Source organism: Vulpes vulpes, chromosome 12 (genome assembly GCF_048418805.1).
Source record: "Vulpes vulpes isolate BD-2025 chromosome 12, VulVul3, whole genome shotgun sequence".
Lineage (NCBI taxonomy): Eukaryota > Metazoa > Chordata > Mammalia > Carnivora > Canidae > Vulpes > Vulpes vulpes.
The window spans coordinates 21624730-21652304 of record NC_132791.1 but is presented as its reverse complement, the minus strand read 5'-3'; the positions used below and the strand labels follow the sequence as shown (position 1 = coordinate 21652304).

At 40.2% G+C, this 27575-nt stretch overlaps 1 protein-coding gene across 18 annotated transcripts in view; it reads right to left on the bottom strand.

The window, feature by feature from the left end:
* Positions 1–27575, bottom strand: part of RNF38 (ring finger protein 38) — a 138929-nt gene that overhangs the window by 46940 nt on the left and 64414 nt on the right. For 9 of the 18 annotated variants that reach the window (XM_072727917.1, XM_072727918.1, XM_072727919.1 and 6 more), the window contains exon 2: positions 23134–23204. In XM_072727917.1, coding sequence (XP_072584018.1) covers positions 23134–23204 — 71 coding nt within the window. Of the gene's footprint in view, positions 1–5647; positions 5954–6045; positions 6451–6533; positions 6715–23133; positions 23205–27575 lie in introns of those variants that run through there. The other 9 variants (XM_026013143.2, XM_026013146.2, XM_026013148.2 and 6 more) reach the window with 8 other exon arrangements.

Genomic DNA, 27575 nt, shown 5'->3' with positions numbered 1-27575 from the left:
CAAAGACAAAATGAAAGATGGGGTTTTATACAGGTGCACCCACTGTATAAAATCACATATAATCATTCTGTGTGTCTCTGTGAGGCAGAATTCTAAGAAGGCCTCCAAGATTCCCACCCCTGATACACATCTATATAATCCATCCCTCCATGGTGTGTAGGCAGGACTGTAAATACAGTGGATTTCGTTCCCATGGTTAGGTTAAATTATATAACCTAATTATATGAACCCATTCACAGAAGTAAAGGGATTTTCAAGTGTAATTAAGATCCCACGTCAGTTGATTTGAAGTTAATCAAGGTAAGCCCGACTTAGAAAAAGTTCTTAAAAGAGGAACTGACTCTTCCTGAAGAGATTCTCCTGTCAACCCTGTAGGCAACCACTATGTTGTTAGAAGACATATGAACAGGACGGGGTCATGCTGCAGAGACAAGAAGGCACCCTGTAGGAGCTGAGAAGGTCACCAGTTGACAGCTAGCAAGAAAACAAGGGACTTCAGTCCTACAATTACAAGAACCATATTGAACCAACCAGTGGCTTGAAAGAGGACATCAAACCTCTCCTGACATGGCAGCATCAGACAGGTAAAACCACTAACAGCCCTGCAGCTAACCCATGTCAAGATTTCCTGTTCCATGTGTTTATCCGTGAGGTAACAGGTTCATATTTTATGCTACTAAGTGTGTGGTAATTTGTTACACACAATAGAAAATTAACAGGACATATATGTATCGAATAGAACAGAAATTGCTCTTCCACACCTGAAGAAAGTTTCTTCTCCAGAATCTTAGCTGTATTAATTTGATGAAAGATCTAAATTAAGACACTTATATCTAAGCAACACAGCAGTTTTTAAAATCTGGTAATAGCGAACTTCATACTAGGAACTGAACTGGCTCTCTGATCTTTATATACTGCAAGTCAGGGTTAAATGACTTGCTTAAAGCCATGCTATCTCATAAATACCAAAACCATAATTTGAAGCTAAGTTTATCTGGCTCTAAAATTCATGCTCAATGAATGAAATGAATGAATGAATGAATTTCATGCTTGACCCACTAAAACACCTTGTAGTTTAAGAATTTTAAAAGTGGGCAGCCCGGGGGGCTCAGTGGTTTGGCGCCACCTTTGGCCCAGGGCATGATCCTGGAGACCTGGGATGGAGTCCCACATCAGGCTCCCTGCATGGAGCCTGCTTCTCCCTCTGCCTGTGTCTCTGCCTCTCTGTCTCTGTATCTCTAATGAATAATAAAATCTTTAAAAAAAAATTTTTTTTAAGTAACATTTGGGGCACCTGGCTGGTTCAGATAGAAGAATATGTGGCTCTTGATCTCAGAGTTCTGAGTTTGAGCCCCATGCTGGGTGCAAAGATTACTTTAAATAAATAAAACTTCTTTTAAAAAGTAACTTTCCTTCTTGTAATTTCATTGGATTAAGAAAAAACTATTTCACAAAGTCTATTTAAAGCTATTTTAAGTATTTCTACATAAATTATTTGACATAACTTTCCACTACTTCCCTCAATCTTCCTCATTTAAAATACTGTATACTGTATCTGGAAACTGATACAATTCTCTTTTTCTCTAACCTGGGAACTGTTGAACATTACAAAGATACAGTAACTTAAGTCTTTGCTCAGCATGCAACCTATGTTTTAAAAATCCAATAAAGGAAACATCCCTGAGACCTGATAAATCTGCAACTCCCCACACTTCTCATTTTTAATGTTTATTTACATATAACTATATGTCAAATTTACCCAGCATAACTGAGAAAACCACCTGTTTCATAAGACTAAAGTTACAGAATAGTTTAACCTTTTAAGCACCAATATGGTACTATGTTAGGCCATCTTTTGTTTAATGTGGCCTTTCCCTGTGTGGTAAACCATAATATAATCCACAATTAAACTTTTGTCTTGAAGAGTGTAATTATTATGTTATGGTGCTAAAAATAACACAAGGGCTTAGGTCCAGATATTGTCTCGGAACTTGCACTCTACAAAGCTGCTCCTGGTAGCAGCTTCCTTTTTCATTCATTTACATTTTTCTTATAAAGATGAGGTAGATAGAGGATAGGCAGGTGCATGATCTCTAGGCCACACATTAAAATAACCTACTTTCTTCAACATAAATTGCTAAAAGCCAATAGTCTTCTCCAAACAACCACATTATTCTTCAGGGAAAAAATTGTTCATTGTTACTAGCAGCATTATCAACTAGTCAAAAGCACTCAAATCACAGCCTTTCAGAAGGAAAACAAACCGAAACAAAACAAAAAATGAAGAGTGAGGTAGTTAGTGTTGACCCCACCAGGTCTTTTACTCCTTCCTCTAGGTGAAGTCTGGGTACCTAAAAAACGAAAAGGTCAAATCCAAATTATCTCAAAATCCACATATTCTCACTGCTTTCATGATGGCAAATGTTAATCTCCTGGAAAGTAATCAAATAGATTTTATCAACTATTTGAACAGTTTGAGTCAGCAATCTTTCATCTGATAAATTCTCGTTTTACTCTAATATGGGAATACCCCCAAAATACAGGAAAAGCCACATGCACAAATGTTTATCACAGTATCATAATAGCAACAATTTAAAATAACTAGAAGTAATCTAAATGTTTAACAAATAAGTACTTACTAAGAAAAATAATGGTATATACATGATTGGTGGACTATCACACACAGCCTTAAACCATTCAAGGACTGGTACTACCTCCTGAAGGAAGATCACTGCTGTTCAGCACTAGAATGATCATTTTTTATATTTATTTTTTTTATTTTTTATTTTTTTAGAATGATCATTTTTTAAAACAAACTATTATTCCCATTCTTGAGTTAAGGCAAACAAACTGGGTTCATGCCTTTCTGGGAAGCACAACAGAACCAGATTTGGTGAAAATGACTGAAAGGCTTCACCATCCTTTCCCTAACCCTATAGTCCCATATATTACTCGGGGGTGGGGGGGGTGGGGGGTGGGGACACACATTACATGCAATTAAGGAGGTCTGTAACCATAACATCTACTGATCTACTGAGAAGGTGGACATAAAAGTTAGAAAAAATAAGTTACAAATTATTTAAATAAAAAGGTTTTTTTTTTTCTTTCCCCTCCACATCCAGATTTGCCTGCACATTATTCTCCCAGCAAGGAAGTGTCTGAAATAACTTTATTTTGGGTGGTAACCCTTAGCACAATGCTCTAAAGTATCTCTTCAAGATTTATCTCTAAAAATTACAAGGATTTGGAAAGTACACAGACCATGACCAATCCAACCAATATGAAAAATTTATACACAAATATATGCATGTATGAAAAGATAAAGTGTGACTAGGCTCTTTAAGATTCTTATTAAAGGGCAGCCCTGGTGGCTCAGCAGTTTAGCACTGCCTTCAGCTTAGGGTGTGATCCTGGAGTCCAGGGATCGAGTCCCATGTCAGGCTCCCTGCATGGGGCCTGCTTCTCCCTCTACCTGTGTATCTGCCTCTCTCTCTCTCTGTCATGAAAAAATAAATAAAATCTTAAAAAAAAAAAAAAATCTTATTAAATAGGGCAGCCCGGGTGGCTCAGCAGTTTAGCGCCACCTTCAGCCCAGGGCCTGATCCTGGTGACCCAGGATGGAGTCCCACCCACATCAGGCTCCTTTCATGGGGCCTGCTTCTCCCTCTGCCTGTGTGTCTCTGCCCCTCTGTGTCTCTCATGAATAAAAAAAATCTTAAAAAAAAAAAAAAAGATTCTTATTAGATAAAATTCATAATCAACTCATATTGACTGCACGTCTACTATGTGCTAGATGCTACGGACTACTTGGGAAAAAGAAATTATTCTTGCTCTTAGACTCTGGTGAGGGGCAATTCAATAAGAACTAAATGAAGAAATAGGGCCCTCTAACAGTGAGGAGAAGATAAGTGCTGAAATTCTTAAAAAAGGAACATGAAAAGATGTAAGAGTTGGGGGGAAAAATGAGACTGTCTAGATGGCCCCTCTTCCTCTATCTGCTAAAATTTCTCACTTGTTAATTTACTATACAGAATTCAGGCATTTGCTTCATCTCCAGAAAGGCCGTCACTCCTGGAATTTAACATTTGCTGAATGAACTAGACCAAACTACATTCAAATGTGTTTACAATCTGTATACTCTCTCCAGAGATAAATAAAGCAGGTTATGTAGTTAACCAAAGTAGAAAACAATTGAAAACACATGCCTGATATATATGGCCAACAGGAAAATAATCAGAAAACAAGACCCAGACACTACACAAAAACCAGCAAAGTGAATTACAAAATGAAGGTGGCCTAAACAAAACTGAAGAAGAGAGAGAGAGAGAGAGAGAGAGAGAGAGAGAGAGAGAGAGAGAGATGGAATAGCTGGAAAAAGACAAAGATAATCTTGACTAGTAATCTTTCCATACAGATCAATCATTTGAGATTTCTGAGTATTTCTCCACCATAGTTCCCACCCACAGCCTTGAAAAAAAGTAAATATAAGCACAAATAAAGAGTCTGGTAATATAACTAAAAGGTTCATCCAAAGCTATTGGCAGAGACAATAGATTACACTCCACATTGTGATGCTAACAGATTCAGTTATGTCTAACTATGCCATCCTAGGTCCACTCTGCCTCAAAAGTCAGGATGCTCTAATAAAGAAAATTTTTAGCATTTACTCAGATTAATACTTGCAAACTTAGTTCCCTATAAAAACAGGATGGGTATTATCAACCTCAGCAAGTACAGAAACAAACTACCTTCCAGAGTCACAGAAGACATCAGAGGTGGAGGTCCACAGACATCATTTAAATCCAACTTTCCTATTTTACAAATGAAGCTCTGTGGTCGACATGGCCAGTTTGTGGCAAAATTTAAACTACATCCTTTAAAGTCTACTAAATCTCTCAGTGATAAGTCTTACAAAAAATTTTAGAAATCAACTTAAAATTGAACTCCTGTAATGAATAGACAAGGTTTAATAGGTTTTTGAAAAATGAAACATTACGCCAGTAAGTTTACAAACTAGCAAGAACTGGAGAAAGGAGTACGTGAGGAGATACAATTCTCATTAAAAAATCCAGTTAGTCATTTTCCCCTTTTGACTGCAAGTATGTCCCAAATTCACTGCATCGGATCTAACACCTGTATTCGGTCTTGTATTGTTACTTCTGTAGAAGTCCTATTTCTTCCTTTCCAGTATGTTGTCTGAAGACAGGAAAATTTTTACTTTGATCCCAAATGTCCTTAGATTTTTATTAAGTTTTGATTTCACAAAAATTGAGAGAATAGTTGTTGCTTTTTAAATTTGATCCTAGTTAAAAGAACTGAAGTAAATATTTTAACAATAGCACCTGTAAATCAGGGCCAAACACGATCCCAAGAGGCTTGTAATTCTAAAGTAACAAATCGGCTGTGTAGGAGTTGCATACACTTTAAATTTTCAAAGTTACGTGCGCCACAACGTTAAGAGAAGGAAATATCACATGATGCCAGCAATGACATGTATTCATTTCTATTTAAGGTGGGACAATTAGCATACTCAACTTTTATAGCACAAAGAAAAAAGGCTACGTCTCTTACAGAGCCTACGTACCGAAACAAAACTTTACTTTCTTTCGCTCTCAATAATTTGAAAAATTCCTGGTTCAAAACCAACCTCTCTCATTCTTCGGCCCTGAAAGGAAGAACTTCCATCCCCTGAGAACAAAACGCGGCCCGAACGGACGGCGGCGGCGGCAGAAGGACGCGCGAAAGGGCCCTGGCGAACGGGTTCCGCGTTCTCCGGGGTGACATCATTTCACCTGCGCCTCGGCAGGCGGGAGGGAGCGCGCGGCCGGGGCCCTCTGCAAGGCGGCGGGCCGGCCCCGCGGGCTGCACCCGCACCTCCACGCCGCCACCTCGGGAACAAAGAGCGCCGGGCGGCCGGGCCGCGCCCCAACCCGCGGGCTACCACACCTCCTCCGGGTTCCCGGGGCGGCCCCGCAGGCTCCCAACGGCCTGCGGCCCGGCCCGGCCCGCCCTCCCGCGGGAACCAACGGCCGCGGCGGCCAGTACCTGCGAGGGGAGGCCCCGCCCTGCGGGGCTGCTCCCGCGGCTCCTGGCTGGGCCGCCGCCTCCTATTGTGACTGCTCGCCCAGCCCGCGGCCAGCTCGCCAGCTCCGCCGTCCCCGGGCCTCCTCACCCCCGGAACCCGGGCTCCGACCGAGGCGCTGTCACGGCGCTTCCTTCCTCCCGGCACCATCACACGGGCCGCGCCAGGAAACCGCTGCGCGCTCACGGCTGACAGAGTCCGCTAACGCCTCGGGGGCGCCATCCTCTCCGCCCCCGGCCCTAACTGCCGGGGCCGCGGCACCGTCCCGCCCCGCCGCACCCCGCCTCGCTGCTCGCGAACACGCCGTGCCGCGCCGGCGCACTGCCCTCCGCTGCGCGCGCAGGCGACACCGCCGGCCGCCAGGCCGCAAGATGCGCGAGCACGCGGCACTCCCACTTCGCGGTTCGAGGTCGCCGCCCGCCTCCCTACCTCGCCCCCCTAATGAACAAACCTAGCAAGTCCAAAGCGCGAGACCGCCAGACGCTCCTCCCCTCTCCCCCTGGGCTCGGCTCCGCGCGCCGAGCCCCCTTTGTTTCCACCCCGCGGGGAAGGGGGCGGGGCGGCGCTGCGCGCGTCCGGGCGCGCGACGAGGACCAGTTCCGGCAACAGAGCCCGTCGCACAGCGCCCCTGCGCAGCCCCGCCCCGGCCCGCCCCTCACCCCGGGCGCTCGGCGAGGCCAGGCTACCCTGGGGCCGCAGCGTCTCCTAATTCGTACACATCCTCGATCTCCCGCTCCTCCCTCCAAAACTCCGCCATCAGACAGTAACTAACCTCACTCAATTCACGGTAGAATATGTATTCATGTGGCCCTAGAAGAGGAATTCTTATTGATGTAGAAGGAGGTGATTATTTTGAGGTGTCTCTCAAAGAAGCAACCAGGTTGGAACCCAACGTATCCAACTCTAAAGGCTTAATTAAACCTATTATTCAGACCATGCTAAGAGTAGGAAAAAAGGTAGGTACAAAGACCGCAGCCGGCATAGTGCCTGTCCTGATCACGTTCAAGATCTAAAAGGGATGACAGATATACCATAAAAGCACAATAAATGCAAGGAAAAGACAGCTAAGTGGTATCAGAGGAAAGGTGGGCCATCAAGGGGGCATTACGAAAGAAGTGGACTTTAAGCAGATAGGAAGTGGTTGATACCATCAAGGATGGTGATATTTTAGGGTAGTCCAATCAGCAAAAACCTAGGTTCTTACTTAAACCAGTCTCCTTCCTGCTCTTGGCCTCAGCTGCCTGCAGTAGAAAATTAAGGAATCAGACTAATGTTCAAAGATTTTTTTTTTTAAGATTTTTTGAATAGGTATGAGTAACCCTAATTATTTGTGTACATTTGTCTCCCATATCAGACTGAGCGCTGGCTCTCTGCTTTGGCTCTGAAACCCCAAGGTCTAAACCAACAGCCTGAAGCACAACAGCAGGTGCTTAGCAACTACGAATCAAAGTTCCAGCAATAAATCACAAGCTTTTACAATTCCTGGACAAAGAGAGTTAGAATGAGATAACAGGCACCGAAAAACACAACCCCTCTCTCCTAGCCCCAAACCCCTATTAATGCAGTCATTTTATCTAGCTGACTCTTCCTCCCAACGTGCTGTCTTCCAAAGCTGTCAGTTTGCAGATGATTATATCCAAATGGTAAAGGGTTTTTTTTTCATTTCATATTATCATAAATCCCAACCACACTTTTAGATGCATCCAATGCAATCCGTTTCTAACTTGTGAGTCCCACAATAATTCCCCATCTACTGCTGTAGCTTCACCTAGCTCCTGGCAGAACCTCAGCTGCACAAGCTTCCTCACATAATCCAAACCACTCTGAAACCACTCTTCTTGTATACTTGGATATTAGCTATGTGATGAGAGGAGGAAAGGAGGAAAAAAAAAAAAAAAAACTGGGAAAGAGAAAGGAAATTAACATTTGAGAGCTCTCTATCTAATCAAAAGAGCCAGATCCCTCAAGTGCTGAATCTCAGCAGCAAAAATCTATTACAGTACTCCAGGATTTCCATCCCTTAAGCTTAATGTGAATCCTCTAGGGCCTAAGCCAATCCTTTGTGAGGCAAACTCCAGGAGAAACCTTCTCAAATGGTTAAGACCTTAGCTACCTGGGCTCTTAGGGTTTAACCCAAGAAGTCTGTGTAGATGTAAACAATAACCCCACAACTCAAAGTTGGGATAGTTTGAAAATTGTACTGCAATTTCTTCTCGAATTCATTTTCTTCACCAGAAAATCTAGTATCTTGCTAATAAACACCCAATCAAGAGGACAGGCTTTAAACCAGGCCAGTTTTGACCACCTGATGTAGCAGGTGGTAAATTACAAGAGAACAGTTGTTCAACCCCAGTCCACCTAAAATTTTATTTGGTGTCTGTTCAAAAAGGTGCAAAACCTTATTGGAGTGGTGTCCAATAAACTTTCTGGATAGAAATGGTCAATACCTGCATTATCCAAAAGGAAGCCACATGTGGCTACTAAGCACTCAAAATGAGGCTAGTGCATTTAATGAGTTGACTAGGATCAATTTAAGCAGCCACAGGTGGCTAGGGACAGCACAGCACTTGTAGGCGAAGGAACTAATTGTTGCAAGAGCTTTTTGAGACTTGACTCCAAGTAATTGAAGTCCCCTCACTTCTAAAATGAAAATACACCAAATCACTGCTTACCAAAAAGAAACATATTAAAATTCCTTCAAATGTGTCTGGTCACTGGGCTTCCCTACAGTAGTGACCTACTATTCTAATACATGGGAGAAAAACAGCTGAGATTTTGATTGGGCTGGGCTGGAACAAGCAATGAATATTTACAATACTGATCTTCAATCTATGAACAAGATACATCCTACTATTTCCCTAAGTCATCAACTTTTTTTCAGTATTTCTTTACATTTTCTGTACAAGTCTTACATATTTTTTGTTCTTTGGTTTATTCCAGGTTTTATATATAATTCCTAATTCTAAAAATATATATAAATATATGTAATGCATAATTATATATATAATTATTCTAATAGTTTATCTCAATCTTTTTGAGTTTTCTGTACATACAATCCTTTTGGCAGAAAATAATGACCAATTTCTTTCTTTCCAATACATTTTTCCTTTTCTTTGTCTTGTCTTACTGCATTAACTCGGACCTCTAGTGCGGTGCTAAATAGAAACAGTGAGAACATACATTTTTGTCTTATTCCCAAACTGGAAAACTTCCAACATTTCACCATTAAGTATGATGTTTGCAGTAAGCTTTTTGCAGATCCCTTCCGCAATTAGGAGAGTTCTCTTTGGGGATCCCTGTGTGGCTCAACGGTTTAGTGCCTCGCTTCCGCTCAGGGTGTGATCCTGGAGACCTGGGATCGAGTCCCATGTCGGGCTCCCTGCATGGAGCCTGCTTCTCCCTCTGCCTGTGTCTCTCATGAATAAATAAAATCTTTAAAAAAAAGAGAGAGAGAGAGTTCTCTTTTATTTCTAAATTTTTTAAAGTTTATCACAAAGGGATGTTTAATTTTATCAAACTTCCCTGCAGCTGTGAGATAATCATACACTTTTTTCTGTTAATATGTGAATTACATTGACTGGTTTTGGATGTTAAACCAATTTTGCATTCCTAATAAAATCCTGTCTTATTACCCTTATTATATATATGTTGTCGGATTTAGTTGAACATGTTCACATGTTCATTAGGATTTTTACATCGTGTCCTTGAGTGAGAATAGCTGTTGTTTCCATTTTTGTAATGTCTTTGTCAAGATTTGTTAACAAAGATTATGCTAACCTTAGAAATGAATCAGGGAGTTTTTTCTATTCTCTAGAATAGTTTCTGTAAGATTGGTGGTGTGCCTTCTATAAACATTTGGCAGTATTTGCTGGTTAGCCAACTGAACTTAGAATTAAATTTGTCAGAGTTTCTATCTTTTCCTTAAAGATTTTATTTTAGGGGCACCTGGGTGGCTCAGCGGTTGAGTGTTGGCCTTTGGCTCAGGTCATGATCCTGGGGTCCCGGGTTCGAGTCCCACATGGGGCTTCCTGCATAGAGCCTGCTTCTCCCTCTGCCCACTACTCTGCCTCTATGTGTCTCTCATGAATAAATAAAATCAATCTTTAAAAAAAAATACAGATTTATTTTAAAGTAATCTCTATACCCAATGAGGGGCTCAAACTCACAACCCCAAGATTAAGAGTCTCATGCTCCACCAACTGAGCCAGCCAGGTGCCCCTGTCCTTTCCTTATTTTTAACAAAGAGGAGTGTTAGGATAGGCTTAATAGGGCAGCCCAGTGGCTCAGCGGTTTAGTGCTGCCTTCGGCCCGGGGCCTGATCCTGGGGACCCAGGATCAAGTCCCACATCGGGCTCCCTGCATGGGGCCTGCTTCTCCCTCTGCCTGTGTCTCTGTCTTTGTCTCTCTCTCTCTCTGTGCCTCTTATGAATAAATAAATAAAATCTTAAAAAAAAAAATAGAAAACTAACTTCCAAAATTGTGAATTTGAAGAGTTCTCTTGCTAGAAATACATTTTTAAAAAAAAGATTTATTTATTCATGAGAGACACAGAGAGAGGCAGAGACATAAGCAGAGGGAGAAAGAGGCTCCCTGCGAAGAGACTGATGCAGGACTCATCCGGACCCCAGGATCACAACCTAAGCCAAAGGCAGATGCTCAACCACCAAGCCAGGTAGGTGCCCTAGAAATAATTTTTGAGCACACTAAATAACCAATAACCACAGATAAATTTTACATAAGTGATAGTTAAACAGTCTGCCAAACAGTAAATATAAAATTTGGTTTGGTGCTCAATTTTGCATTTCTAAGACATCACAGACTATCTAAACATGATTACCCAAAGGGCCTTTATACAAGAGAAGGGACTCTGAAGCTATACAGGCTTTGTTCTTTTACACATTTCTATCACAATACCTTACAGTATTAATGTCGCTTTCCTCCATTAAACTGTAAGCCCCTCAAGAGCAGGTCCTATTTCTCTTTTGTTTTTTATCACTGATATCCATATTGGAAAAATGATGGCTGGTAGAGAATATACAAAAAAGAAAGGAGGGGCAGCTCTTAAGACGTTGAAACACACAATGGAAGAGCTGCAGATAAAGAATCACTTGTCCAGATGCTGAAGAACCATGTATGTAGAAGAAAAAATGCTATATACCCACTTTTGGGTCCTGCCAAAGAAGGTATTGCGTAATGACCCTCCTGTTGGGAGTCTGTGACCGTTATAATGAAGGAGGCAGTTTCCCACTGATAACACTGTCAGAAATAGGGTTGTGCTGTCATCATATCCATTGCCAAGTCTCCTGACTGTAATGTCACTCTAATTCCACCACTACTGTTGAGTTAGTGGGCTCTATTTTCTATTCTAATATAGCATTAATCACTCTGCCATGTAAATATGCACTTACTTGAGTCGTTTGCCCATTAAGACAGTGAACTCCTTGAAGCCAAGGACTAAATCTCACTGCTTCTGGCAAAGTGTTCTAGTACATGGCAAGCACTCAATAGTTCAATTAAGGATACATGATATTTCATAGCAGTGGTAATTCCAATGTTTTCCTCAACAGGCAAATACCCAGGAAGAAATGAGACACAAAAGTAGAATAGGTAGTAAAAGAGAGGAACAAGTGGACAAAAAAGAAATTCTGAAATTTCCTAAAGCTAATTCTGCTCACCTTCCTCCCTAAAAGTTTCCCTCTTTCCACAAAAACCAGCTAAAAGGACCAATCAGATGAAGCTACATAGCAGAAAGGTGTATTTGCCTACACTATTCAGGCTACACATTATCTATAACCACGACAAGACATGATCTAAGGCAAAACATCAGCATAAGCACTTTCACCCATAAATGTTACCACCTGTCAGATTGGAAAGGTTATCAGCAACTGCCAGCTATAGTTGCTAAAGACCAGAAAGGGGCAGCAAAGGCTCACCCAAACCCAAGTCCACTGAAAACTTCCCAAAATATAGCCAGCTTTGGGATGGAGAAGTGAGCATACTGTTGTTTCCACAGTACAGGTGAGAGATGCCAGGGATAGAACCCTAACTGTGAAAGTGAGAAGGCGGGGGAGGCTAAAAAGCAGAACCAGGTGAAAGGCCATTTGCCAGGAAAGAGCTCAAGACAGAAGAGTAAATAAACCTGAGTGCCTAAGATAAGCTGAGTCAGAAACAGGAAAAACAGAGACTAAGATCAAGCCAGAAATGGAGAGACAAGAGTGCAAATAAAGCATGCACTGCACATCATGACATATTCAATCTCTGGAGCTATGAGAAAGAGTGGACTCTGACGCATGAGCTGCCTTAATGCATACCCTTTGAAGCAGAGATCTTAAAGGCACCTTGCTCATTCTGTTCTGGCAAATAGGGCACACCTTGGGAGCTATTCTACCTGCTATTACTCTCATTCTAAATTGATCTAGCAGCTCAATCTCAGGGCAAATCATATGCTAATATCATAGTTTTTAAAAATCCATCGGACAGCCCCAGACAATAAAAAGATTCAACCTGGATACAGATCTAATAAAAGCCTGTTATTTCCTTATTAGGGATAAACCATCTCTTATATTTAACATTAAGTATTACATTTAGGTTTTTTTCAGTATTTTTATATTATAAAGATACAATGAATACTCTCATGCATACATAGTTCAGCCTGCATATGAAAATATATCCATAAAAGTGATTTTGTAACAGTTTTCAAAGGGCCTTTGTTTTTTAATTTTGAGAAATTTTGCTAAATTGCCTTCTAAAAAGTTGTGCCAATTTTTACTACACCAACAGTAAATGAAAGTAGTTGGGAGTCAACTCAGAAGAGGAAACAGCAGTGTTTAAGGGCATTCCCTGAGGAAAGATAGGCTAACCCTATTTTTGCAGTAGGCCAAGGGCTAGGGAGAGAAGCCATGAAAACAAAACTTGGGCCAGGCTACTCTTGAGAACAGTCATTATTTCATACCCAGCTTTAAATTCTTTGTTTTAATTACCTGTTAAATCCCTGAGCCTTTACTATGGTCTTATTAGATGCAATAGTCTAGGAAGTGAGCCCAAACTGGAGCCAAAGTGACTCTAACGAGAGCAGCAGCACTTAGAAAAGCTGATAAGCAACAGGCCCTCAATCAAAGGGCTAGCTCGCTAGGAGGGCAAACAACCATCAGAAAAGATACCTAGGGCATCCCAGAAATACTTGCAGAGAAAGGCTAACTAAAAGTGATCACTGCAACAAAAAGGAACAAGGCCTTAAATCATTAGGAATTAGACACTAAAGTAAAATATGACCCGAAAAGCCAGTGAACATGGGCTATACTTATGTAAGGGCTTTAAGAAAATAAATAATAGGGATCCCTCGGTGGCGCAGTGGTTTGGCGCCTGCCTTTGGCTCAGGGCGCGATCCTGAAGACCCGGGATCGAATCCCACGTCGGGCTCCCGGCGCATGGAACCTGCTTCTCCCTCCGCCTGTGTCTCTGCCTCTCTCTCTCTCTGTGTGACTATCATAAATAAATAAATAATTTTAAAAAAAAGAAAATAAATAATAATGTTAATAAGATAATAAAAAAATCATAGTGTTAGCACTAGTTAAGAAACAGAAGAGCACACACAGACAATACCATCTTCACTTGAAGAAGATAATTAAAAAGCAGTTGCTGAAAAGGGACATGGGAATGAAGAGAGAGGGTCTTAAATGGCTGAGATGCAAAAAACACGAGAATGTTCTCTAAGCAGAACACAGGAATATCTTGAAACTTTCACCATGTTTGATGGAAAAGAGAATTTCCTGTAGGGAATGCTGGTGGAGCTCATGTGACTGCATAGTTGAAACCTTGCTCTGGATGATGCCCCTGGCTATAGAATTCTAACACCCTGCATTCAGGAGATGTGGCCAGCTCACTGAAAATGCCAGTGTCCTTGTGGTTGCTTTTTGCACAGACATTGATACATGGCACATCTCTACAAACCCTGAACCCTCCAGCCCAAGCCACATTTAAGAGGTCTTTACCAAACTTTAAGTTAAAGAAGAGAGGGTGTTATATTATCTGAGCACATTCACACAAAACAGAAATGATCACCTTAAACAAAACCTCTAAAGCAGAGCAACTTTTTATAAAGCAAATATAAAATTTAAGCTCCCACAGAAGTTTATTATCTCGCCTCTGCTTGCTTGTTTGTTACAACAGTGTCATATAAATAAAAACAAATTAAATTTAGCAGGCAATGACATTTCAAAAGCCAAGACAAGAATGCCACATAACAATAATCTCAAAATACCTATCATTTCAATGTATTTCCAATCACCTCAGATATTACACAGTAAGGCAAAGAGAGAATCTATTTAAAAACACAATGTGTCACATAATACCATATAGCTCAGAAAGCATAATATAAAATTTAAAAACTTTAGGAAAATGTAAGGAAATAACTGGAAACAGATTTCCTAAAAGTAAAAGCAATAAAATACATTTTCAAAGGACTATACCAAGAGACTTGCTCTCAAAATAATTTTAAACTTCTGAATGGGAAAAAAACTTTATTAAAAATTAAAAGCTAGGGGGGATCCCTGGGTGGCTCAGCGGTTTACCGCCTGCCTTTGGCCCAGGGCATGATCCTGGAGTCCCGGGATCGAGTCCCACACTGGGACTCCTGCATGGAGCCTGCTTCTCCCTCTGCCTCTCACACTCTCTCTCTCTCTCTCTCTCTCTCTCTCTCTCTCTCTCTCTGTGTCTCTCATGAATAAATAAATAAAATCTCTAAAAAAAAAAAATTAAAAGCTAGGAAATTTTTTGCAAATAGGACAGATGATTAATGTTCCTATACACAGTGATAGGAAATCCCAAAAGAAGGAAATCCCAAAAGGAGAGAAAATTATGCAAAAGACAAATTTTTAAAAATCAGTAAGTAACTAAGGAAACAAATGAAGCTATGAGGAGTTATACAATTTCAGTAGTAATCACAGAAATACTCATTGAAACAATTAGAAACCATTTCTCATCAATCATTCACAAAGTAACTTGACATTATGGATGCTATTCAATGTGAAAAGGAAGTGAGACAAGCCTTCTCATATGGAAGCATAAATTGATGCATATGTGTGAAAAAATATACAAAAAAAGACAAAGGAAAGGCTGAAAAAATATTCTTTTTTTAAATTCTATTCTAGTAATCTAGGCTCAAGAAATATATCATTCAAAATTTATTTCATAGCTACAGTCATCAAAACACTGTGGTACCAGCATCAAGACAGATACACAGACCAACTGAACAAACAAGAGCCCAGAAATAAACCCTTACATATATAGTGAAATGACCCTTAAAGCTCAAAAGAATTCCAAGACAAATTTCAATGGGGAAAAAAAAACATTCAAAAAAAAAAAGAAAGAAAGAAAGAAAGAAAGAAAAAAGAAAAAAAACACTCTTTTCCACAATGGTGTTGGGAAAACCAGATATCCATATGCAAATCAATGAAGACAACCCTTACCTTACCCTATTATACAAAAATTAACTCAGATGAGTGAAAGATCTGAACTTAAGAACTAAAACTATAGAATTTTTAGGGAGAAAACATAGGGGAAAACCTTCATAAGATCGGGTTTGACAGTAATTTCTTGGATCTGACACTAAAGGGTAGACAAGAGAAAAAATTAATTGAAATTCCCTCAAAATAAGAACTTTAAAAAAAAAGATTTATTTCAGAGACAGAGAGGGAGTAAGCATGAGTACATGCTTAAGGGGGGAAAGTGTAGAGAGGGAATCCCCAAGTTGACTCCCTGCTGAGCACAGAGCCTGAAGTGGGGCTCAATCTCATGACCCATGAGATCATTACCTGAGCTGAAACTAGAAGATGCCTAAGATACTGAACCACCAACGCACCCCCAAAATAAGAACTTCTGTGCGAAGGACACAACCAACAGAGTAAAAAGGCAACCTCCGTTAATGGGAGTAAAGTATTTGCAAATCATCTGTCTGATAAAGGGTTATACCCAGAATAAAGAACTCCTATAATCAAACAAAAACCAAACCGAATTTAAAAATGGGCAAAGGTTGGGGCGCCTGGATGGTTCAGTCAGTTGAGCATAGGACTCAATTTCAGTTCAGGTCATGATCTTAGGATCATGAGATCGAGCCCTACTTAAGATTTTCTCTTTCCCTCTGATGCGCCCCAACTTGTGCATGTGCAGTCTATTAAAAAAGGAGGGAAAAAAAAAAAAAAAAAGGAGGGGAGGGCAAAGGTCTTGAATAGACATTTCCCCAAAGAAGATAAATGACCAAGAAGCACATGAAAAGATGTTCAATATCACTAATCAGTAGGGCAATGAAAATCAAAACCACAATGAAATACTTCCTCACATCTAAATAGGATAGCTACGGTTAAAAAACATAACAGAAAATAACAAATGTTGTCAAGAATGTGAAATGTAAAATGGTGCAGCCACTTTGGAAAACAATACAGCAGTTTCTCAAAACTCTAAAAATATAAATGATACAGCAATCTCATATCTGGGTCTATACCCAAAGAAATAAAGTAGAGTCTCTAAGAGATATCTGTACATCTATGTTCCTAGCAGCATTATTCTTCACAAGAGCCAAAACATGGAAGCAACCCAAGTGTTCATCCATGATAAATGAATAAACAAAATGCATTATATATACCTACAATGGAATGTTATTCAGCCTTTATAAGGAAAGAAATTCAATATTCATGCTACAACAAGAATGAACCTTAACAAGGTTACACTAAGGTGAAATAAACCAGTCACAAAAAGACAAATATGGGGCACGTAGATGGCTCAGTTGGTTGAGTATGGGCCACTTGGTTTTGGCTCAGGTCATGATGTCAGGATTGTGAGATCAAGCCCAGCCTTGGGCTCCACACTCAACAGGGAGTCTGCTTGAGATTCCCTCCTTCTACCCCTCCCCCGTGTATGCTCCCGTGCATACTCATGCTTTCTCTCTCTCATATGAATAAATAAATTTTAAAAAATATATCTTATGATTCCATTTATATGAGGTGCATAGAACACTCAAATTCATAGGGACATGGGACATTTGGGTGGCTCAGTGGTTGAGCATCTGCCTTTGGCTTGGACGTGATCCCAGGGTCCTGGGATTGAATCCCACATTGGGCTTCCCGCAGGGAGCCTGCTTCTCCCTCTGCCTGTGTCTCTGCCTTGTCTTTGTCTCTCATGAATAAATAAAACCTTTAAAAAAAAAAAAAATTCAGGGGCAGACCGGGTGGTTCAGTGGTTTGGGCCGTGCCTTCAGCCCAGGGCGTGATCCTGAAGATCTGGGATGAGTCCCAGGTCAGGCTCCCTGCATGGAGCCTGCTCCTCCCTCTGCCTGTGTCTCTTCCCCGCCCCCCTTTCTCTCTCTCTCTCTCTCTCTCTCTCTCTCTCTCTCTCTCGGTGTCTCTCATGAATAAATAAAATCTTAGGAAAAAAAATTCAGAGACAGAAAGAATGGTACTTGCGGGGGGTGGGGGTGGGCAGGGAGTGTAGAGAAGAACAGGGAGCTACTACTTAATGGATATAGTGTCCATTTTCCAAGATAAAAGAGCTCTGGAGATTGGTTGCACAACAACGACTGTACTTAACACTACTTAACTGTACATCCAAAAATTAAGACAGTAAATTCTTATGTTAGGTGTATGTTACCAAAATTAGAAAAAAATCTCATCACAGCAGTAAAAGGGATGTTTAAAAATATAAGCCAGACCATGTCATTCCTTTGCTTAAAACCTTCCAAAGGCTTCCCATAACAAGCAGAACTGAAATTTATACTTTCCCTGGCTTACCAAGTTCTACATAAGCTGCCCTGTGCCCATCTCTTCAACTTCATCTCATACGACTTCTACCCTCAGCTACCCTACCCTGCTTGTGCACATTAGCATTCCCTCTGTTTGGACCATCTTTCTAGCCTCCGGGCCTTTGCATTACACCTTCCCTCTCCCTATGATGTTCCCCTCATGGCCTAGATTTTCACACCTTGTTCCTTATCATTCAGATTTTAGCTTGTCACCTTCTTAAACCTTCCCTAATACCTAATCTAGCCAACTGCCCAATTACTTGTACAGCACTTATGAGTATCTGGTTATTTACTGATATTTACAAATACAGCTCATTTTCTGCCCTTTTCACAAAAAATAAGCACCAGAAGAACAAGGATCTTCCTTGTTAGTCTTTTCACCACTCTTTCCTGGTGACTAAACAGTGCCTGGCACATAGTAGGCACTTAATAAATATCTGTTGAATTAATAAATGCATAATAGCTTTTAAAAATTACCTAAAGCTCTACAATTAAAGACCGGTTAAGCAAATTACCATGTATCCTTATAGTAGAACATTATGCAGCCATTTTAACTGATGTTCAAGTATATGTAGTGTGCAGATTATATTTCCCAAGATGACCATACATAGTAAGTTCTCCCACCCTTCATTCTCTTCTTCTTATGTTGACATTACTCCCCAGTGAGGAGACTGAGGTTCCTCCTTTTGAATTTGGGCAGGCCTGTGACTATGCTGGAAGTGATGCTTTGTGACTTCAGAAGTTAGGTCATAAAAGGCCTTACAACATCTGTCTGGTCCTCTTGGAGCAGTCACTCTTGCAATCAAGCTGCCATGCTGTGAGAAAACCCACAATACATTTAGGTGCTCTGGCCACGGGTCCCAGTTGAAGACCCAGCTGACAGTCAGCATCAACCATCAAATATGTGATTGAGGACTTCAAGATGACTCCAGCTTCAGCCACCATTTGACTGCACCTGTATGAGAAAACTCCAAGCAAGAGACTCCTAGATGAGCACAGGAAACCCCAGAAACATGAAAGATACAAGTGCTATGCACCAAATGAATTTTAGGGTCATTAATTACACATAGATAAATCAGAGCAATTTAGTTTTATTTTAACCATGAAGAGAATGCAGAAAGAGTGAGTTTTCTTATGACACAGTCTGTTTCTGTGTATTTCCCCAAATTACCATAATGGACACATATAACTATGTAATTGGGTGTATGGGGAGACTTTTTTTTTTTTTTTTTTTTTTTTTTTTTTTAAGCACAGGGGCAAGAACAATAAAAAAGGTCCTAAGTGACTTTTTTTTTAACTGACTATAGAAGATTTGGGATGGCCAATAGCATATAAAAAAAATGCTCAGCATACTTAGTCATTAGAGAAATGCAAACTAAAAACTGAGATATCTCACTATAACCGCTATAATTTAAAAAACAACCGAAGAGTGCTGGATGTGAACATGTGGATGTGAAGAATGTGAGACCCTCACGCATTTGCTGGAATGTAAAATGGTACAGCCACTTTGCAAAACAGTTTGGTAGATTCTCAAAATGTTTAAAATAGGAGTGCCTGGGTGGCTCAGTCAGTTGAGCGTCTGCCTTGGGCTTAGGTCATGATCCCTGAGTTCTGGGATCTAGCCTGCGTGGGGCTCCCTGCTAAGCAGGGAGCCAAGTTCTCCCTCTCCCTCTGCCACTCCCCCTGCTCCTGCTCACTTGCTCTCTCACCAAATCTTTTTTAAAAACTGTTAGAAATAAGGATGCCTGGGTGGCTCAGTGGTTGAGCATCTGCCTTCAGCTCAGGGCGTGATCCTGGAATCCCAGGATCGAGTCTCGCATCAGACTCCCTGCTTCTCCCTCTGCCTGTGTCTCTGCCTCTCTCTCTGTGTCTCATGAATAAATAAAATCTTTTAAAAAGATGTTAAAAATATACCATGTGACCAACTAAACAAAAACACACTTACATAAAAATGTTCCTAGTAATGTTATTCATAAAAACCACAATGTGGACACCTATTAACCGGTGAAATGGATAAACAAAATAGATTAGATGCACACAGTGGAATACTATTCACACATAAAAAGGAATGGAATAGTGATTCATGCTACAACATAGACAATCCTTGAGATTATCATGCTAAGTGAGAGAAGCCAGACACAAAGGCCACAAAGTATGTGATTCCATTTATAAATGTGCAGAATAGGCAAATCCATTAAGACGTAAAGATAAGTGGTTGCTAGGTAGGTGGGAGAAGGAATAATGGAGGAGAATGGAATAATGGAGGGTGATTGCTAATGGGTATGGGTATTTGAGTGAGGAATGTTAAAATTGTTCTAAAATTAGATGGTAGAGATAGCTGTACAACTCTGAATATATACTAATAACCAGGGCTTGCAAAGATGAATAATATTTTATACAAATATAACATTAATTAATCTTGTTAATATTATATTCCAAATGTTACTTCTGAGTAGAGGGGTTAAAAGTAGTATTACGTATCTTTTTATACTCAACATACAACTTTTTAAAAAACTATAAAATGTAAAACATCAAAATTAAAAGAATGTATACATAGAAACATGAAAGAAAAATCAGTTAACACATTTCCAACCTTCCCGGAAAGCAGTGTACATGACATTACCTGTACACAAACTGGACTGATGCCTTCTTCTGTGACAAATGGACCCAAGGCTAGCACAAGGAAGTTTTGTCCAGAAAGACTTCTGCTCTGAGTAGCCATTCACATACATGCCAGTTCAGAAAGAATTCTCCCATTTCCCTCACTCAAATGACCAGCCTTCCTGGAAGTGTTCCAGGCCACTCTGGGAAAGTGTACCATTGAGGCTACAAATTAATTCATCTCACCCCTGGTCCCATCCCCAGTCACACATGGAGTTAAAATTGAGGCAACTTTTAAGAAAAATCACCTTTTATTCCCAAATCTGAGAAATGGATCATGCCTGAAAGTGAGGATACTGAGCAAGGCAATCACATGTTTTGACAGTTTTCACAATCAGAATAGCTAAGCAATTATTTTTGCATGACTTGTATAGGGGACAGAAGATCTGGTCTAGATCCAGCTCTACAGGATGACTCCTGAACAAGTCATTTCTTCCAACGGAGTCACAGCTTCCAAGTTTATTTTAAAAAGAGGGTTGGATTAGCTGTGCCCCATAATCCCTTCAATTCTCAAAGTGAGAGAATGTATCTGTGAGTGTATAATATGTATATATACACACCCAAGTGTAAGTATCAGGGAGCAGTTTGTTGTTACAGAAGAAAGTCAGAAGCTGTTGCAAACATAAGGATCTGAATTCTAAACATGCTATCTACTGCTTTCCTCCCCAGAACAATGACTGATAATCCTATTCAAAGCCACAATCTGTACTATCCAACTCTTGGTGGTTCTCATCCCACTTAATTCTGCTCTACATTTTCTTTACTCCACTGCACTTATTGTAACATACTATATTAATTATTTTTATTGTCTGCCTCCCCTGATAGACTGTACACTCATGAAGAAACAGCAATCTTTGTTTTATATTCTGATAGATTTCCTAAGTGCCTAGACACATTGCTGCCAATCAATAATACACCTGACTGAATCAGTTGAATAAATTATAAATACACAGTCAAGAGACTAATCCATTCTCTCCATTCCCCCCTGGGAAACAATATCTGCAAACAGAAGAGAGGGAAGAGCAGTTTCTCACATTCTTTGAAAATTGGGCTGATCAAGTGACAAAAGCCTTAAGTTCTCTTCTCTATCCCCACTTATGTCATGAAAAAATGCCATCTCCTAAAAGCACAAAATTGGTCACACAAAGATTCAGAAATTAGGAGGAAAAAAACATTTTAAAGTAGTCAGCAAGTTTCTTGCAGAAGTGGAGAGAAGTCTCATCTCCAGACTCTTAAACCTGGAGACAGAACAGAGCACAGTTTGGCATCACCACCATAAATGAACAAATGGAGAAAGGGATATTATACTTAGCAAGGGAAAGAAAACCCAAAAACATCTTCACAATTACAAAGCACAAATGTATGCAATATTACTGGCCTGAAGAGATCTTGCCTTTCCCTCTATCATCACTCGGGTTTTTTTCAAATGCTCATTTCTACAATCTGTGGTATACTGAATTTTACAGAGCCAACTATACAGTCTAGCAGTCTCTTTCAGCAGCTTGCTTCTAAAATAAGTTAGAAGTTAAATCCATGCCCCTGGATTACTGTAATAAAAAGAGACTCTGGAATGCTAAAAGCATACCACTCTCTCTGTAAACAGACTGAAATCTGTCTGAGCAAAGCCCACAAAGACAGAGAGATCAGCACACAGAACAAAGAAAACCATTTGGAAAATCCCAATGACCAACCAACTTCTTGATCTAGCTCCAACAGGATGAGGGAGGAGGATCTTGATTAAAACAGCAGAGAAAAAGATCACTTGGATTGGTCTGCCTTGGAAAACTACCAAGGGAGTGATACATTCCTGCATGTAAGACACAGGAAATGGGAGGGAAGCCACTGGAAACTGATGATGGAAAAGACTAAATTTAAGCCCATCCAACATCAGCAACCAGATGTTCCAAACAGCAAGCCCACATTAGTATTTATTGCAAGGGCTGGGCCATCAAGGGCACTGAGGAGTACTGGGAAGCCCCCAAAACCAGATTCCTTTAGAGAAGAAGCAAAACACCAAAATGAAACAAAACTACCAACAGTTTGGACCTGATTTCAAAAACAAAAAAACAGGCCCAAAGCAGGTTTCTTTGGTGTGAAACAGGTTTCATTCTCAATCCCCACCATTTAAATTGGGCTTTGGAAACGGCGGGGGGGGGGGGGGGGGGGGGGGGGAACGTCAGTATGAGAAGAAACCATAATCTAACACAATCAACTACAAAAACAAACCAAACTGAAATGCTTAAGATATTTCAAACTAGAAACAGACACAAATTGCTAAGGTAATTAGTAGCTGTGGGAGTACCTATTAAGATAATTCACTCAGTCTGCGCAAAAGAGGAAGCAAAGTGACAGGAACAGGGATGAGGGCAAAAAAAAATGAAGTTTATCAGGAGTCCAGCCCACTTCCTGAAAATAATCCTCAAGTGTTCTGGAGCAGTCTACTATTCTGACACATAAATCAGGAAGGCCTTCAGCATCTCAACGGTGTGCATAGCAAGGCACACCCTCCTGGCCCTATGTCCACAGTTATGCAAATGCATCCAACAATATTAGGGCAGCATGCATTTTTACCATGAGTGACATTCAACACAGACCTCACCTTGTCACTGTCATCATGACAAATGTGGTCGTGATGGATGGACTGGCACTGAAAAGAAGCACCAACACTACCTACAAGAGAAAGAGAGGAAAAGTTAAGATGCAATAAGTCCTTACATTTAAGCTGTTCTTCCAATTAAAAGTGTTTTTATATCTATTATCCCATCTAATCCTCAACAACACTCAGAAGTAGGCTGGATAGGGATTACTATTCATGCAGTCTAAGCAAAACAGTGAGGCTAACTTGCACAAAGTAGGAGTCAGTGAAGCAGCGGGTCTGAAACTAAAAGCTTGTTCCAACCCCTTATTCACCACTTTCTACTACACTGAGCAGGTTAGCTTTCAAAGGCCACCTGAATAAGCATAACAGCTTTCAGTAAGGCAAACCTATTCAGGAAAAAATATATCCCCTTCTTCAGACTACACATACTTTCTTTGAAAAAAAAAAAAAAGCTGACCCTATAAATTCTTAGCATATAGATAACAGGGTCTAATACACAATCATGGAGAGCCTGGCTGGCTCAGTTGGTGGAGCATGCTAGTCTTCATCCTGAGGTTGTAAATCTGAGCCCCATGTTGGGTATAGAGATGACTTAAAAATAAAATCTTAAAAAAACATTTAGTAAAAAAAAAAAAAAAAAAAAACATTTAGTATATAATCAGATTATAAATAATTACTTGAAAAGTATATATTTTAATATACCTATTTGCTAATTTGAAGAACTATTTCCTAATAATAACTGCTCATAATAGCAACATTTCTAACTAACAGGAAAACAAATGATTATTCAATAAAGGATTCAAACAACTCATTAGTCATTTTGAGAAAGTTTGGTTCTTACCTCACACCATACAGAAGATGGCTCAAAGACATATGTAAATGTAAAAAAAAAATGAAGTCAGTTTTAAAAGAAAATGCAGAATAAAAAAGGAATCATCTTGGAGTAAGAAAAACCTTTTAAAAAATAACTAAAATAAAAACTATTTCGAAGGTCAGCAGGTAAGACTAGCTACCAAAGGTGAGCAAAACCCTTTCTCCTCTTACATATAAGAGTTTGACCTAGGGATAATCCCTGTTACCCGATTAAAATAACATGCCACCTATATGTTACTTTGCAAGTTTCTCCGAATCTGGTGACATACAACTAGGCATGTCCCTTGCAGAGGATCCTGGAAACTATGTCTATGGAGTACTCTGCAGCACCCAATGTGGATAACATCTCTTTGACCTTGAGCTGTCAGAAGAGCACTTCAGAAAGTATGAACTGCTACACAGACTTCAAGGACCCCAATTATCTTTTGTTAAGATTTTATTTTTAAGTAATCTCTGTACCCAATGTGGGGCTTGAACTCACAACTCTGAGACCAAGAGTCACATGTTCTACCAACTGAGCCAACGAGGTGCCCCAAGACTCTACCTTATGGACAAGTTATAGTTTCTGTCCTAAATACTCCTGAATCAAGTGGTGCCAAGTGAGACCTATAATGATAGTTTTACCAGTCTGAATACATAAATGTTTAATTGAACCTAAGACATGGGCAGACCGGGTGGCTCAGCTGTTTAGTGCCACCTTCAACCCAGGGCCTGATCCTGGAGACCCAGGATTGCGTCCCAGGTCAGGCTACCTGAATGGAGCCTGCTTCTCCCTCTGCCTATGTCTCTGCCTCTCTCTCTCTCTGTGTGTCTGTTTCTCATGAATAAGTAAATAAAATCCTTAAAAAAAAATTTATGAACCGAAGACATCCCACTGCCACCACCCATATTCTGAAAAACTTACAATGCCAGCAATTCAGATGTCCAATTATTTCATATGCAACTGAGAATGCTGCCAACTAAACTTTGACACACTCAATACTAAACATTTTTATTTCAAACTTACTGAAATAACTTTTTTAGACTTCTTTAAAAGTAGATTTTATCATATTTTTCTTATATATTGATAGAAAATAATGTCAGAATGGCTATGATCAAAAACTCAAAAAATAACAAGTGTTGGTGAAGATGTAGGGGAAAAAAGGAACTCTCATACACTGTTGGTAGGAATGCAAGTTGGAACAGCCAGTATGGAAAGCAAAACTTAAAATTAAAAATAGGGGCACTGGGGAATCCCTGGGTGGCGCAGCGGTTTGGCACCTGCCTTTGGCCCAGGGCGCGATCCTGGAGACCCGGGATCGAATCCCACGTCGGGCTCCCGGTGCATGGAGCCTGCTTCTCCCTCTTATCATAAATAAATAAAAATTAAAAAAAAAAAATAGGGGTACCTGGGTGGCTCGGACTGCCTTCAGTTCAGGCCATGATCCTGGAGTCCTGGGATCAAGCCCTACATTAGTCTCCCTATCCAGTGGGGAGCCTACTTCTCCCTAACCCTCCTCTGTCTCTCCCTCTGCTTGTCCTCTCTTGCTCTGTCAAATAATTAAAATTTTTAAAAATTAAAAATAGAATTACCCTATAACCTAGTGATTCTACTACTGGTATTTACCCAAAGAAAACACTAATTCAAAAACACATATGTATTCCTATGTTTACTGTAGTGTTATTTATAACAGCCAAGATACAGAAGCAACAAAGTATCCACTGACAGATGAATGAATAAAGATGTGGCATGCACTTGGGTGTGCCTTTATGTCATTTGCAACAACATGCATGGACTCTGAACATACAATATGAATTGAAACCAGTCACAGGAAGTCAAATGTCATAGGATTTCACTCATATGTAGAATTTAAGAAACAAAACAAAATGAGACCAAAAGAATGCAGGCTACTTTTTTAAAGATTTTTTTAAATTTTTTTTTATTCATCCATTTTATTTATCAATTTGAGAGACAGAAGATGAGCAGGCGGAGGGTCAGAGGGAGAAAGAGAAGCAGTCTCCCGGCTGAGCAGAGAGCCTGATGCAAGGCTCAATCCCAGGACCCGGGATCATGACCAGGGCTGAAGGCAGACACTTAACCAAGTGAGCCACCAGGTGCCCCACCTGGACTCTTAAATACAGAGAACTGGTGGTTTCCAGAAGGGGAGTGGGGGGGGGGGGGTTAGGGGTGAAATAAAGGGGATTAAGAATGCATTTATCATGATGAGCACTAAGAAACTGTACAGAATTGTGAATCATACTGTATACCTGAAACTAATATAACACTCTATGCTAATAATTCTTGAAAGAAGAAAGAAAATAATTAAATTGGCAATAGCAAAGAACATTATTTAAAAACTACAGAGGACGGGCAGCCCAGGTGGCTCAGTGGTTTAGCGCCGTCTTCAGTCCAGGGCTTGATCCTGGAGACCTGGGTTTGAGCCCCAGGTCAGGCTCCCTGCATGGAGCTTGCTTCTCCCTCTGCCTGTGTCTCTGCCTCTCTCTCTCTCTGCCTCTCTCTGTGTCTCTCATGAATAAATAAATAAAACCTTTGAAATAAATAAATAAAATAAAAACTACAGAGGATTAAAAACTCCTTACTAGACAGATTTACAGTTAATTTCTTCCAATGTACAGATTCAATAAACCCAGTGACAGTGACTATTCCTAACCTATGGTAGTACAAGTTGTCTCTCGACTCATTTTATATGACATTGATTATAAAATATAAAAAAAGATTAAACTAAAAAACCAAATTAATCTCACTCAAACACTGGAATAAAAATACTAGGGCCACCTCGGTGGCTCAGTTGGTAAAGCATCTGCCTTTGGGTCAGGTTGTGATCCCAGAGTCCTGGGATCTCTGCTCAGCAGGGAGCTTGCTTCTCCCTCTACTACCTACCCCTCCTCCCTGCTCTTCTATCTGTCTCTCTCTCTCAAGTAAATAAATAAAATCTTTAAAGAAAAATACTAAATATAAGTGTAGCATACACAGTTTATACAGTATAGTGTAACATAGTATATGTAATACTACATGTATGAATAGTAATGTATTATATGTAATATAGCATGTCATCATAACCTACTCATATTTACCTACGAAAAACCTGATTCCTTACATGAAGTCAATAAAAAGAAAATTTATCAAGAAAGCATTAAGACAGGCGGCCCCCGTGGCTCAGAAGTTTCGCACTGCCTTCAGCCCAGGGTCTGATCCTGGAGACCCAGGATCGAGTCCCACGTCAGGCTCCCTGCATGGAGCCTGCTTCTCTCTCTGCCTCTGTCTCTGCCTCTCTCTCTGTCTCTCTCTCTCTCTGTCTCTCATTAATAAACAAAATCTAAAAAAAAAAAAAAAAAAAAAAAAAAGGCAAGCAAGCAAGTAAACATTAAGACAAAAAACAATCTAAAAAAGTTTGATTTGGGGTGCCTGGCTGATTCATTCAGTAGACCATGCAGTTCTTGATCTCAGGGTCTCAGGGTCATGAGTTCAATCCCCACATTGTGTATAGAGCTTACTTTAAAAAATAAACGAAAGATAAAAATAAAATTTAAAAATAAAAAATACCATGTGATATTATCAATACCCATTT